At 40.4% G+C, this 12,548-nt stretch overlaps 1 protein-coding gene across 1 annotated transcript in view; it reads right to left on the bottom strand.

The window, feature by feature from the left end:
* prkg1b (protein kinase cGMP-dependent 1b) overlaps window positions 1-12,548 on the bottom strand; it is a 623,979-nt gene that overhangs the window by 13,721 nt on the left and 597,710 nt on the right. The window contains exons 12-17 of the mRNA XM_043712366.1: window positions 9,170-9,193; window positions 8,344-8,485; window positions 6,758-6,921; window positions 3,827-3,949; window positions 3,526-3,588; window positions 2,201-2,267 (exon numbers count right to left, since the gene is read on the bottom strand). Coding sequence (XP_043568301.1) covers window positions 2,201-2,267; window positions 3,526-3,588; window positions 3,827-3,949; window positions 6,758-6,921; window positions 8,344-8,485; window positions 9,170-9,193 — 583 coding nt within the window. The remainder of the gene's footprint in view (window positions 1-2,200; window positions 2,268-3,525; window positions 3,589-3,826; window positions 3,950-6,757; window positions 6,922-8,343; window positions 8,486-9,169; window positions 9,194-12,548) is intronic.

Below are 12,548 nucleotides of genomic sequence, written 5' to 3'. Positions count from 1 at the left end.
CTGCCGCTTCCAGTTGTTAGTTTCAGCTGTCCGCTGTAGTGGCCGGGAAAGGGCACTACCATTATAGGGCAAGCCAAACAGAGAACAGCCAGGGAATTCCTAGAAGCATGGCACTCATCCACAAACTCCATCAACAAACACATCGACCTGGACCCAATATACCGGCCACTACAGCGGACAGCTGAAACTGACAACCGGAAGCGGCAGGGACAGGCCACTATAAATGCCGGAGGAAACACCACAGAAGCGCTTCACAGGAGGCTCCCAAGCACTGAGGATGTCACCTAGACAGGGGACGAAACGTTTGCAACAAAAACTTCCAGCTCGGCGAACAGAACCACAGCAACGAGCACCTGAGCAACAAATCTTCTCACAAACTTTGAATAGAGGTAAAGAAGTTAAAAGAAAGGATAGGACTGGAAATGTCAGATTTGGGAAAATGATGTTACAGACTGCCAACACCAGGAGTAAGATGATATGGGCTGCAGCACCAGCTATAGGCCTCCAACATGACGATGTGTCTAACCAGGAATATCAAACCTCCTCTCAGTTCGTGACCTCAATTCAATCTTGCTGCAGAGAAAACACGGAAACTAGCATGATGTTTGAATTTTACACTGTTTCTAGGATAGAGAATTAAATCTGATTCTGCACCTAAAATGTCTAATTATAAGTTTATCTCCTCCCTTTTCATGGTCCAAGGTCCCAAGCATACCTTCCAGCTTGAACCGTGATATAAAGTATTGCTTTCCCATTAGCATGTTGTATTCACTTCTCAAAATGCCACTGCTTTTAAACTGAGGAGACAAAGTGCCAACTGGGTGACCACTTTGCTGAACACCTTAGTGTAATCTGCAAGTGTCATACAGTGTTTCTAATGATTTGCCATTTTAATTCTCTGTCCCCACTCTCATCAACTCTTTTAGATGAACAATTTTTTATTGTAACTGCTCTGCCTTTATTGTTTTGGATGGTCGCAAATGGTGGACATGTTAACTCTATTTCCCTCTCTCCACAGATGCTTCAGATTTGAAGAGATTAGATTAGATTCCCTACAGTGTGGAAACAGGCCCTTCAGCCCAACCAGTCCACACCGACCCTCCGAAGAATAACCCACCCAGACCCATCTCCCCCTGACCAATGCACCTAACACTATGGGCAATTTAGCATGGCCAATTCAACCCATGTAGACACGGGGAGAATGTGCAAACTCCACACAGACAGTCATCCAAGGCTGGAATCGAACCTGGGACCCTGGTGCTGTGAGGCTGCAGTGCTAACCACTGAGCCACTGTGCCGCCCCAATTTGCTGTGTATCTGGAACATGTGCCATTTTCTTTGCTCATGATTTTATTTTCATTGGGTTTGAGTTATAATTAGTTTGGGAGAAAGAACCAACATGGACTTGAAGAACACATTATCAATACCTGGCTGGGTACCTCAAATACCTTCAGATTTAATTAGTTATTGTTGTCATAAGCACAAATACAGCAGTCAGGTTCCCACAAACTGAAAATCAGATTTACAAAGAGCTAATTAATTTTGGTTATGGGGAAAATGTTGAACATTGAGAGAACTCAGGATGTACTGGCATGTAAACCAAACTTGATTTGGAGTCTCAGGTTACTATGTTAACACAAGGAAAAAGCCACAAGATATACACAGCACTGAGGTATCAGTCGATACAGTGTACTTATGCGCTGGCATTGAAACACCGACCACATAACTCAGAGGTAAGATTGCTATGGAACCTGTCACACTAGTATCAAGAGGAAAATTACAAATGTGGCAATTTGCTATCAGCTATCAGGTGTTGGAGCTTTAATCATGATTATTGAACATAATTGCCAGCCATGGAATAGCTGTAATTTCAACTTTATCAGAAATAAAATGTCATCACCAACAGTAATTCTGTGCAAAGGCACTTGCTCACAACGGAGAGAAAAATCCCTTAAACTTTCCAAATCTGATACATCAGAATGATTTTAAGAGATCAACCTTAGCTTGGGCCCTAATGCTCTATGCTTTTGAGTAATACATTAACTCCTTACTTAGAAACACCCTCAGAATCATAGCAGTTAGTTATTACTTGCCAGAGAACAGTTTAGAAATCTGGCAGATCCTGTTTAATAAATTATTTAACCTAGGTACAACAGGTATGACCAGCAATTATATAAGAATACCTCTGCTGTACACTTACACTGGATACGATTGGAGGTGTTAATGTGCCTTTTCTTAATCCTTCCCAGTTAAAACCTTCAAACCATCTGGAAAAGAAAAGCAAATTTCCTTTGTTGTAAATCTGTTAAAATTTGATGTATTTTCCATTTTATATCAAATAACTTTACTAAAAGCTTCCAAAGCAGGCACATTGTAAGTCAGCCAAGGGTCTTTGTGGGTTCTCCCTAAGCCCTTTGAGATCTGCAAATGCATTAAGGACCAGAAATAGTCTACAAATGCTTCAGATAAATTTTAAAGGAGATTTAGAATGGCACAACTCAATCTATGAGTTTTCTTAGGATCTCAAGACCAATATCCTTCTGGCACAGAACTGTTTGACATTGTTTGTGTTTAACTGATTCATCCAGTACCATGCACATTGTGGCAAGGAAGAAAACAATTCAGAGGGAAGTAGTGAAAGGTGTACTTAGACAAGCTTTCCTCCTGATAATGAAGACCACGCATTTCATTGTTGCAATTACAGTATGTGGGTGAAATGGCATAATGCATTTGCCAAGTTTTTGAGGGGAGGATAGCATTAAATGGCACTTCAGGGAAGGACTTGAAGGAATTGGTGACTCACTTATCAAGAAAATTTGTGTATATGGCAATCAGCTGCAAGAGAGTTTCTGATCAGAAGCAGGTTTAGCTGTAATTACGGATGACAGCAAGTGGAACAGGACAGGAAATTAATTTGATAAATACCACATTAATAAACATAAGTGTACAAAAGATGAGATTTTCAATGAAGTGTGGATGACGTAATGGCTAATGCAGAAGCCTAAGTCCTACCATTGTGTAGTACCAAAGGAGATTGGAATCTCATGCATAATTTATATCCGAGTCCCCAGTTTCCAACCGCAGCATTTTCAAAGAAACTTTATAAAAGTTTTTTTTCTCAATCTTAACTGAGATATAAATCCGTCTCAATGTTTCTTTCCTGGTTGTCTCTCTTAACATTTTAACTAGCATCAGTAACTCAATGTACATGTTAATGAAGACTCACTCATTTTAATTGAAACTTGATTCAGGTCGCCTAACAAGGAAAACAAAAACCCTCTGAATACTGACTGCACAGTCAATAATTTTTCATGAAGAATAGCAATTTGAAGCAAGCGGACAAAAGTAGATGATCCACTCATTAAATCAACACATAGATTACTACATTATAATGTATAAATAGTGATCCAGAGCCCCACATATTTTTAAAAAACTGGTTTTCTTTATTGTTGCCACAAGATACTAAAGGAACTTGTTTAACTCTAACACAACGTTGCATAGAGGTGTGACTAAGGATCCACTCACTTGTGCTTTTGAATATCTTTAACTCCATTTTTCAAGTTCCCAAGTCTTTCTGAAGGATTGTCCCTGTTATAAGAGCAGAAAAACATTTTGAATGATTGAAGTCCTCTTTAATACTTCGACTTTATGGTTGTGCTTTGACTTGCAGCACGAAACAAATAAGAGTGATACGAGGAGAGGGAGAACCTGCACTGACTTCTTCGTCTAGGTGTTGAACATAGGCAATTGCTCAAATAGGACTCTAACCAGTTATAGGTTGAATTTTTTTACATCTCTCCTCTGACCAAATTGAGTAGGAACACACCTGCATAGTTTCTTGATGAGGTTAGCAGCATTTTTGGTAATCTTCTTTGGAAATTCAATCATGTCAATCCCACGAAGTATGATGTTATATGTCTTCATGGGGTCGGGACCTGAGAATGGTGGGCTTTGTGAAAACGAAGAGGCAACATAGAATTAGAATGAGTTTCACATTAAGACTTGGAAACCATTAGCTTTTCTTGTCTCAAAACAATTAATACAAGCTCAAGATTATTATGTCAATTCCATTCTTATAATTGATTTTCTTCTGCATGATGCTTGTTTCTTGCCAAAGAATAAAAATAACCCTGCTCTCACAAGAAATAACTTGTACTGACATAAAACACTTCATATTCTCTGAGTGTCCCCAATTACATCACAATTAACCAATGATTTTCCAACATTTATTTGTGGCCAAGTGCAGAAGCCAATTTGTACAAAAGGGCCCATCAACAACCCAGGGTAGAATAGTTGGTTAAATTGGTTCTTCTGCGGGTTTTGAGAAGATTTGTAGCTCAGGTTGAGATTTTGGATGTAGGCTTGCTCGCTGAGCTGCAAGGTTCATTTCCAGACCTTTTGTTACCTTACTGGGTAACATCTTCAGTGGGCCTCAGGCGAAGCAATGCTGAAAGTTCCTGCTTTTTAATTTATATGTTTGGGTTGGTGATGTTATTTCCTGTGGTGAAGTCACTTCCTGCTCCTTTTCTCAGGGGGTGGTAGATGGGGTCCAACTCAATGTGTTTGTTGATAAAGTTCCGGTTGTAGAGTTCTCCCCTACATCAAAGACATCTCTGAAATGACTGCCAGACTACTCAGACCCCTTGGCACCATGGTAGCCCACAAACCCACAAACACACTAAAGCAGCAGCTAATGAACTTGAAAGACCCCATACAGACAATGAACAAAACTAACGTCATTTACAAAATATCATGCAAGGACTGTAACAAACACTACATTGGACAAACAGGCAGAAAACTAGCCACCAGGATACATGAACACCAACTAGCCACAAAAAGACATGACCCTCTCTCACTAGTATCCTCACATACAGATGAGGAAGGACACCACTTTGACTGGGACAACACATCCATCCTAGGACAAGCCAAACAAAGACAAGCATGAGAATTCCTAGAAGCATGGCATTCCAACCGGAACTCGACAACAAACACATTGAATTCGACCACATCTACCACTCCCTGAGAAAAGGAACAGGAAGTGACCACTACAGGAAATGACATCACCAACCCAAAGAAACCCAAACATATAAATAGAAAGCAGGAACTTTCAGCATTGCTTCACCTGAGGCCCACTGAAGATGTTACCTAGTAAGGTAACGAAACGTTTGGAAATGAACCTTGAAACTCAGCGAGCAAACCTACATCCACAGTTGGTTCTTCAGTCATGTTATTTTAGATATTTCTAATCAGTAAGATCCAAGAAAGAGCAATGGGTTAAATGGTCATTTAATCAGATTACTGTGCTTGGTGAATTGATGGACACAGAGATGACCACAATTTTTTCCCTTTTCAGTATGGACTAAGGGATCTTATCTGTCCCCCTGAGTAGTCAGATGAAATGTTGGTTCACTGTCACATCTGAAGGACAGTTCCTTAGTCAATAGAGAAGGTCATCGGTATCAATGTGCAGTGTAGGCCTGAATGGTGTAATCTAACTGTGATTTGAGACTTTAGCTCCAACTTCTGCCTCAGAGGCAAGAGTGCTACCAAGTCAGCCAGGCAGGTAGTTTCTCATCAATATTTACAGCAGCATTGAGATTGCAACTGTAACAGCGTTATTTTCCTGTTAAGTTGAAAAATGTGGTGCTGGAAAAACACAGCAGGCCAGACAGCATCCGAGGAGCAGGGGAATCGACATTTCGGGCATAAGCCCTTCTTCAGGAGGGCTCCTGTTGAGTCTGTTTATGAGCTTGAATTCAGTTTGAGCTAACTTATGACTTTCCCGAGGTGATAAATGGCAGCAGTCAGGGATAAATTGTACAGGGGTGCATGGCTTATGTATCGGCAGCTGTACAGGGCCCTGGTGAGACTGCACCTGGAGTATTGTGTTCAGTGTTTGGTCTCCAAATTTGAGGAAAGACATTCTGGCTATTGAGGGAGTGCAACGTAGGTTCACGAGGTCAATTCTCAGAATGGCGGGACTATCAAATGTTGAAAGGTTGGAGCGACTAGGCTTGTATGCACTTGAGTTTGGAAGGATGAGAGGGGATCTGACTGAGACATATAAGATTATTAAAGGATTGGACACCCTGGAGGCAGAAAGCATTTTTCCGCTGATGGGTGAGTCCAGAACCAGAGGACACAGTTTAAAAATAAGGAGTAGGGCATTTAAAACAGAGTTGAGGAGAAACTTCTTCACCCAGAGAGTAGTGGATATATGGAATGCTCTGCCCAAAAGGCAGTGGAGGCCAAGTCTCTGGATACTTTCAAGAATGAGATGGATAGAGCTCTTGAGGATAGTGGAATCAAGGGTTATGGGGATAAGGCAGGAACAGGATACTGATTGTGGATGATCAGCCATGATCATAATGATTGGTGGTGCTGGCTTGAAGGGCTGAATGCCCTACTCTGGCACCTATTGTCTATTGTATTCTAATGACTTTTAAAGAGACAGACTGCGTGTTTCAAAATGTTTACACATGGCATTGTTTGCAGCCCTTTCACAGTTAGAGAAATAATATGGAACTGGAGAGTCAGAATCGCAAAGTATGGTGCTGGAAAAGCACAGCAGATCAGGCAGCATCCCAGGAGCAGGAGAATCAACATTTCGGGCACAAGTCCTTTATCAGAAAATGTTGCTGCTGCATTTTGACAGGAATTGTGTACTATGCCTTCAAGCCTTGTAATATGTTCAGGATGGATGAGCTTATTGAAATAGCTGTAGGTAACAAGGGGCACTATAAATGTATTTTCTCACCTGCCAGTCAGGAGTTCATACATAAGGATTCCTAGTGACCAGTAATCTGCTGATATGTCATGGCCTTTGTTCAAGATGATTTCTGGAGCCACATATTCAGGAGTCCCACAGAATGTCCATGTTTTCTTCCCAAACCCTATCTTCTTGGCAAACCCAAAGTCCACCTAGTCACACAGAGACAAATAGCTTTAATTTGTGACTTTGCAAAATCCTTCTGGCCTGTAGTTTGCAACATAACATTTTGAGTGGCTAATAGAGACACTAATTAATGTTTGGCATAGACATTATTTAGACTCCAAACTCAATCTTCATTCACTGCATTGTGCCAAGTGGTGAAGTCAATATATGTAAATTCATGTATACAGTTTTCCTTATAATGATGGTAACATATTTCTTTCCCATCAGGGTGGGAAGTTAATCTGGGTTTTGATGCACAACCATTGCACCAATAATCAACATCTGGAACAATTTGAGCAGAATACTGAACCAGATGGATTGTGACCTGGAGCTTCCATTGTCACAGGAAATGGAAATCTAAGTTAGGGAAGAAAAAAATTTCCACGTGCTGTGGCCAGACCATGAACCTAGAAGTCAATATTTAAAATATACGACCTTGATCTCTGAACGAGACTGCCCAAGGAGATGGTGTTCATCAACAAAACCCAAGAGTTTGAGATATGAGCCTCATATTCATGTTGGACAGAGGAAAGCAGAGCAATCAAAAACAAAATATTTGCTTAAAAAAAAAACAACCAATGTGCAGAACCCAGTTGAGAATCAATGGAAGCAAAACAGAAATGGTTATAATGTAAAATAATGGCCAGAAGAGGAACAGCCAGAAATGGTTATAATGTAAAATAATGGCCAGAAGAGGAACAGCCAGAAGAATTGAACGGCTTATGTTCTTGGGATTTATTTGAGTATTATTATGAAAAAAATCAGCTGTCAAAGGTTTTTCATCATACACTCATCAGGATAGAACTTTGCACAGGAAACAACAATTTATGTTGCAAGAGAACAGGGTGCTGATTGGTTGGCACTTGGACTCTGACTGGTTGAGCTGGTGCCATGGCAAATGCAACATTTATTCCCAAAGTAAATACAGAAAGTACTGGAAAAGGTCAGCAGGTCTGACCTAGGGTTCTGAGGAAGGGTCACTCGACTTGAAGTGTTAACTCTGATCTCTCTCCACAGATGCTGCCAGACCTGCTGAGCTTTTCCAACAATTTCTGTTTTTGTTTCTGATTTACAGCATCCACAGTTTTTATTTCTTCCCAAATGATTGTTTAAATTCAAACCTGGCAGTTGACTCTGAATACTTGGAGGTGTAGCCATGGGGGAATTTCCTGGGGACATGTTGTTCACCAATCTTTCAACTAAATGCTTTGGTTAATTAACCATGTTAAGCCACTTGTGAATTCTAGCTAGCATTGGATTCAGTGCTGCACTCTATAAACTGAAGGTTTAATTAGCCAGCCAAGGGTGGTTCTAATTTTCCCCTTGCCCCAGCAAACCCATTCCAGTGGCATTACAGAAGCTAATAAGACTGTAGTCCATTTTAATAAGCACAATGTTCGAGTACTCACCAGTTTAGCGTAACCCCGATGATCAAGGATTAAATTCTCTGGCTTGAGGTCCCTATAAATAATTCCTTTGGAATGCAAATAGGCAAAAGCTTCCACCACACAGGCTGTGTAGAAACGGGTGGTAGCATCATCAAATGAACCTCTGCAAGAAAAACACCAAAAAAATACATTTTCCTGTTTCACTTGACCCGTGATGTGTTAATTGTATGGTTTAGATTGGCATGAGATGCAGCTAGTGGTACAGCCAGGCAATGGTGCAACATGTTGGACTCCACCTTGATGTCATGCGTGCACACTCCATTATCGTGAGGTACAGTGTGAGTTTTCATGGGGGAGCTGGCTGAAGGAGTGGAATCCTGGATGTCAACGCATGCAAGGTTATTTTCAGAGACTGAATGGAAACCTATTGAATGAATCTGTCCCTCCACAAACTTAGTGGATTTGCTTCAAAACAGTTAGTTTCTCTGTGAAAATATTGGAGAGGAACCTGTGACAAGGGTTTGCAAAATAACAGTATACAATTGTAACAGATGGAACATCAGGCCTTTGAGTTGATGGAGTTCACGGTGAAACGTGGACTTCAGACGTTTTTAGATCTTGAACCACCAGAATATTACAGTAAACTGAAGAAACCATAGCTTCGGCACTGGAGACATAAATGCCAAACAAACAGAGTTGTTATCCCATGCAATGGACTAACACCTAACACAATGAAAATGGATCAAGTGGGGTCCTTTAGATGGATGACGCAAGCTGGATGGGTGGAGTGGCTTGTTTGCACGTTCCAATTTATGTGATTGCAGTTGAACTGTTTAAATACACATACCTTTTAATATTGTCTTCTTTGTATCTATGAAAAAAGGTCAACAAAATATTATTCAAGAAAAAGGGGATGCTACCAGATAGCTGGGAATTTGTCCATTTAAGGCCAGTGACCTGTTATTAATGTTTCAATAGAGTTTGGGCACTAGGAGCTATTGGTTTCTTTTTAAAGAAATATTCTGTCAGCTTAAAATATGGGGAGAATTTTCATCTTCTTTGCCTGGGCACACTTGGGAGAGGGTGCTGCCCACCCATTGGATAGCCTTTCCAACTTTCATCCTGCCAACCTCAATGATGTAAAGTTTTGTGGACACTATAGTTGACAAGAGGCGTAATTACATTACTGTCCAACGACAATGGCCATATTCATAATCCAGGCCTTTCGACTGCTGATCAAGTTGCATAACCAAAACCTAAATCTTGTTTTTTGTTAAAATGCCAATCCTTGGGATTACCCTTTAGCTCTCTCTCTCTCATAACCTACTATGTTGCAATTTGTTTTGAGAAATGAGTTTATGACTCATTGTAAACAAATGCTGGCACATTTGCCAAAAGAACAGGCTGTTGTTGGACAAAATGTGAAGAATTAATTCATTGAGGGCAGAACAATTTAACTTACTCTGCCTTCTCTCCAGCACAGATGTTTCCCAAAGCACTTTAGAGATTAAATCAACATTTTCAAAAAATATTCATTTTATACAAGTGTACGCTTATCCACCAATCAAACAGAGAGACAATCATATAATCATAGAATCCCTACAGTGTGGAAAAAGGCCTTTCAGTCCACACAGACCCTCCAAAATGTCCTACCCAAATCCATTCCTAATTACTCTACATTTACCCCTGATTAATGCACAAAACCTACACATCCCTGAACATTACGGGCAACTTAGCGTGGCCAATTCACCTAATCTGTACATTTTTGGATCCAAGCAGTATAAGAAGCAACCATTCCTAGGATGCTAAGCTCCTGCAGATTTTTCACGTTCAGAATATAGAGCCAAGTTTTACTGCAATATGATACACCTCAAAGCAAACACTGGATGGGATCATGGATTTAAATACTTTACTGTCAAATGTTCAGTTCCAACCTTGATCAGGCAAATAATTTATTGCCACAACACAACTATTTCAATATTGCTGGATCTTTCAGTCAGTCATGAAGATACACTGTTTACTGCTACCCTTTGAGAAAGCTGTCCACAATGATCTAGTGATCTCTGCATTATCAATATTTCCTCTCTCAAGTTTGAACTTGATATCAATGGGGATCTCAAGGCATTGAGTGACAGTGATATCACTAAGCACGCAGGCAAACATCATGGTGGAATTCAACACTGCATCCTGTCGAGAAAAGTATAATTGCTAATAGCAACTTATGAATTTTGACATACAGCTGCTCATTTGCATATTTCTGAAGCTGCTGTAAATTGACTGGAGCAATAACATTGAACACTGACAACTTCACCATCATCACAACTGCAAAATCCAGATCCTTGTACATTAGGTCCACTTATGGTCATGTCCATGGCCAAACTTTAAGGGATGAGAGGGAGCTTGAGAATATTAATAGCGTAAAGGACTGAATGAAAAGAATGGTCCTATTTGTATTTCTGCTGTGTACTACAATGGAATAGGCGGTGTCTGGTTCATTTTATTCATTCAGATGGTTCACCTATACGATCGAATACATTGAGCACCATCACAATGATAAGAATGATCATTAGGCCATCTAGCTCAGCCCTTGTAGACAATACTTTCACTGCGCCTTACTAAATCAATCTGACTTTTAATGATTCCCAAGCTGAGATTACACCCAGTGTGGAAAATTTAATTGAAAAATACATTAAAAATAATAGGCTACATTAGACCTGTCACTTTGGTTAAGTGTGATGGTTTTAATTTTCTGCTCAGATTTTTCCCCAGATTTTAATAGGTTTCACAGGATACTAGTCATTAATGACTTAACGTGAAATCCTTTCATTATTTCCAAAGCATGTTTTGAGGAACACAGCTCTTGCTACAGGACAGCAGATGGCACCACAGGATAGGAGAGTTGTATTGGGTAATCCAATTGTAAATTCTCACAATATACAAAGGTCAGGTAAAAACGTTTGATGGACAGAATAATTTAACATGATTAGAAGAGCTTCTCATATTTTATTATTAATACCACATACCATGAATCAGTTAGGTATTTTCAATTACTCAGTTCTTGGATTTATCATTAAAGCTGTTCAAAAGAAGGAATGGCACATGATTCAACCAATAACAACAGTTTATACGAATTAGGTTCAAGAGGCTACAGAGTGATGAGTATGTTTCAGACAGAGATATGAGTGAGGTGAGTGAGAGAGAGAGAGAGAGGGACCATGTGTTCACAATGTGAGAGAGTTACTGTGAATACGGGAGTAAGCAAGGATGGAGAGTTTGGGGAGGGAGATCAAACTGCATTCCAAATAGTTCATCTAAGAGACCATGAGGGAAGAAGGAGAGTGAGAGAAATTAAGTGGAGGTAGATACTATCACACATCTCCTGCTGGAATGTGCCTTTTTTGAAGGAAGTCTGCAGAGAGATGCAGTGGTCCTTGTCGAAGTTCACCCCAAGCAGCTCTGTGATGCAGGACTCTGTGCTATACGGTCTGTGCTCCGGGACACACGTTGAGACAAACATCGACTTATGTTCTTATAGGAATTAAGGGATATGGTGCGAGTGTGGGTAAGTGGAACTAAGGCCACGAAAAGATCAGCCATGATGATGGAGAAGACTCAAAGGGCTAGATGGTCTACACTTGCTCCTAGTTTTTATGTTCTTATGACGGTGCCTGGAGGAACATCAATTAGGGTGAAAGATGCTCTTTGTTCTGTCAGATACTTGCTGATCTTCCAGAACAAAGAGTTGACCTCGACCGAGTGTTGCAGACTGACACATTCCAAGGTCTAGGACTGTGTGCTAACGGACACACTAAAGCTTGGAGCAGCTGCCACCAAGGCGCAGTGAGGAAAGACCACTGTCTGAGGTCCTTCTGCCGAAGGTAATTGGGGAGGCACTCAGTTATTGGATCCTCTGGCAATGTTATCCAAGTTAGAAATCCTTTGGTTTGTTTGGTGGATAGAGTCAAACTCCAATGTTTGTTTGCTTCTTCCTTGATATATTACTGCACAGAACCGAACTGCTTCAGTGACTATGTATGTATATTAAATAAATAAAATGTATCTTTGAAATAAAAAGATTGAGAGTAAGGGAGGGAGACAGAATGTTCAAAAGCAAAACAGTTTGTGTGAGAGAGTGAAGAGAAGGGAGAACGAGGGTGACTGCTGGTGTTTTATGTCAGGATATGAGAGTATAGGGGTGAGAGAGTGTGCAAGGGGAGAGATTGTGA

This window comes from Chiloscyllium plagiosum, chromosome 22 (genome assembly GCF_004010195.1).
Source record: "Chiloscyllium plagiosum isolate BGI_BamShark_2017 chromosome 22, ASM401019v2, whole genome shotgun sequence".
Classification (NCBI taxonomy): domain Eukaryota; kingdom Metazoa; phylum Chordata; class Chondrichthyes; order Orectolobiformes; family Hemiscylliidae; genus Chiloscyllium; species Chiloscyllium plagiosum.
The sequence above is the reverse complement of the archived record's forward strand: the minus strand, read 5'-3'. Positions and strand labels throughout refer to the sequence as shown.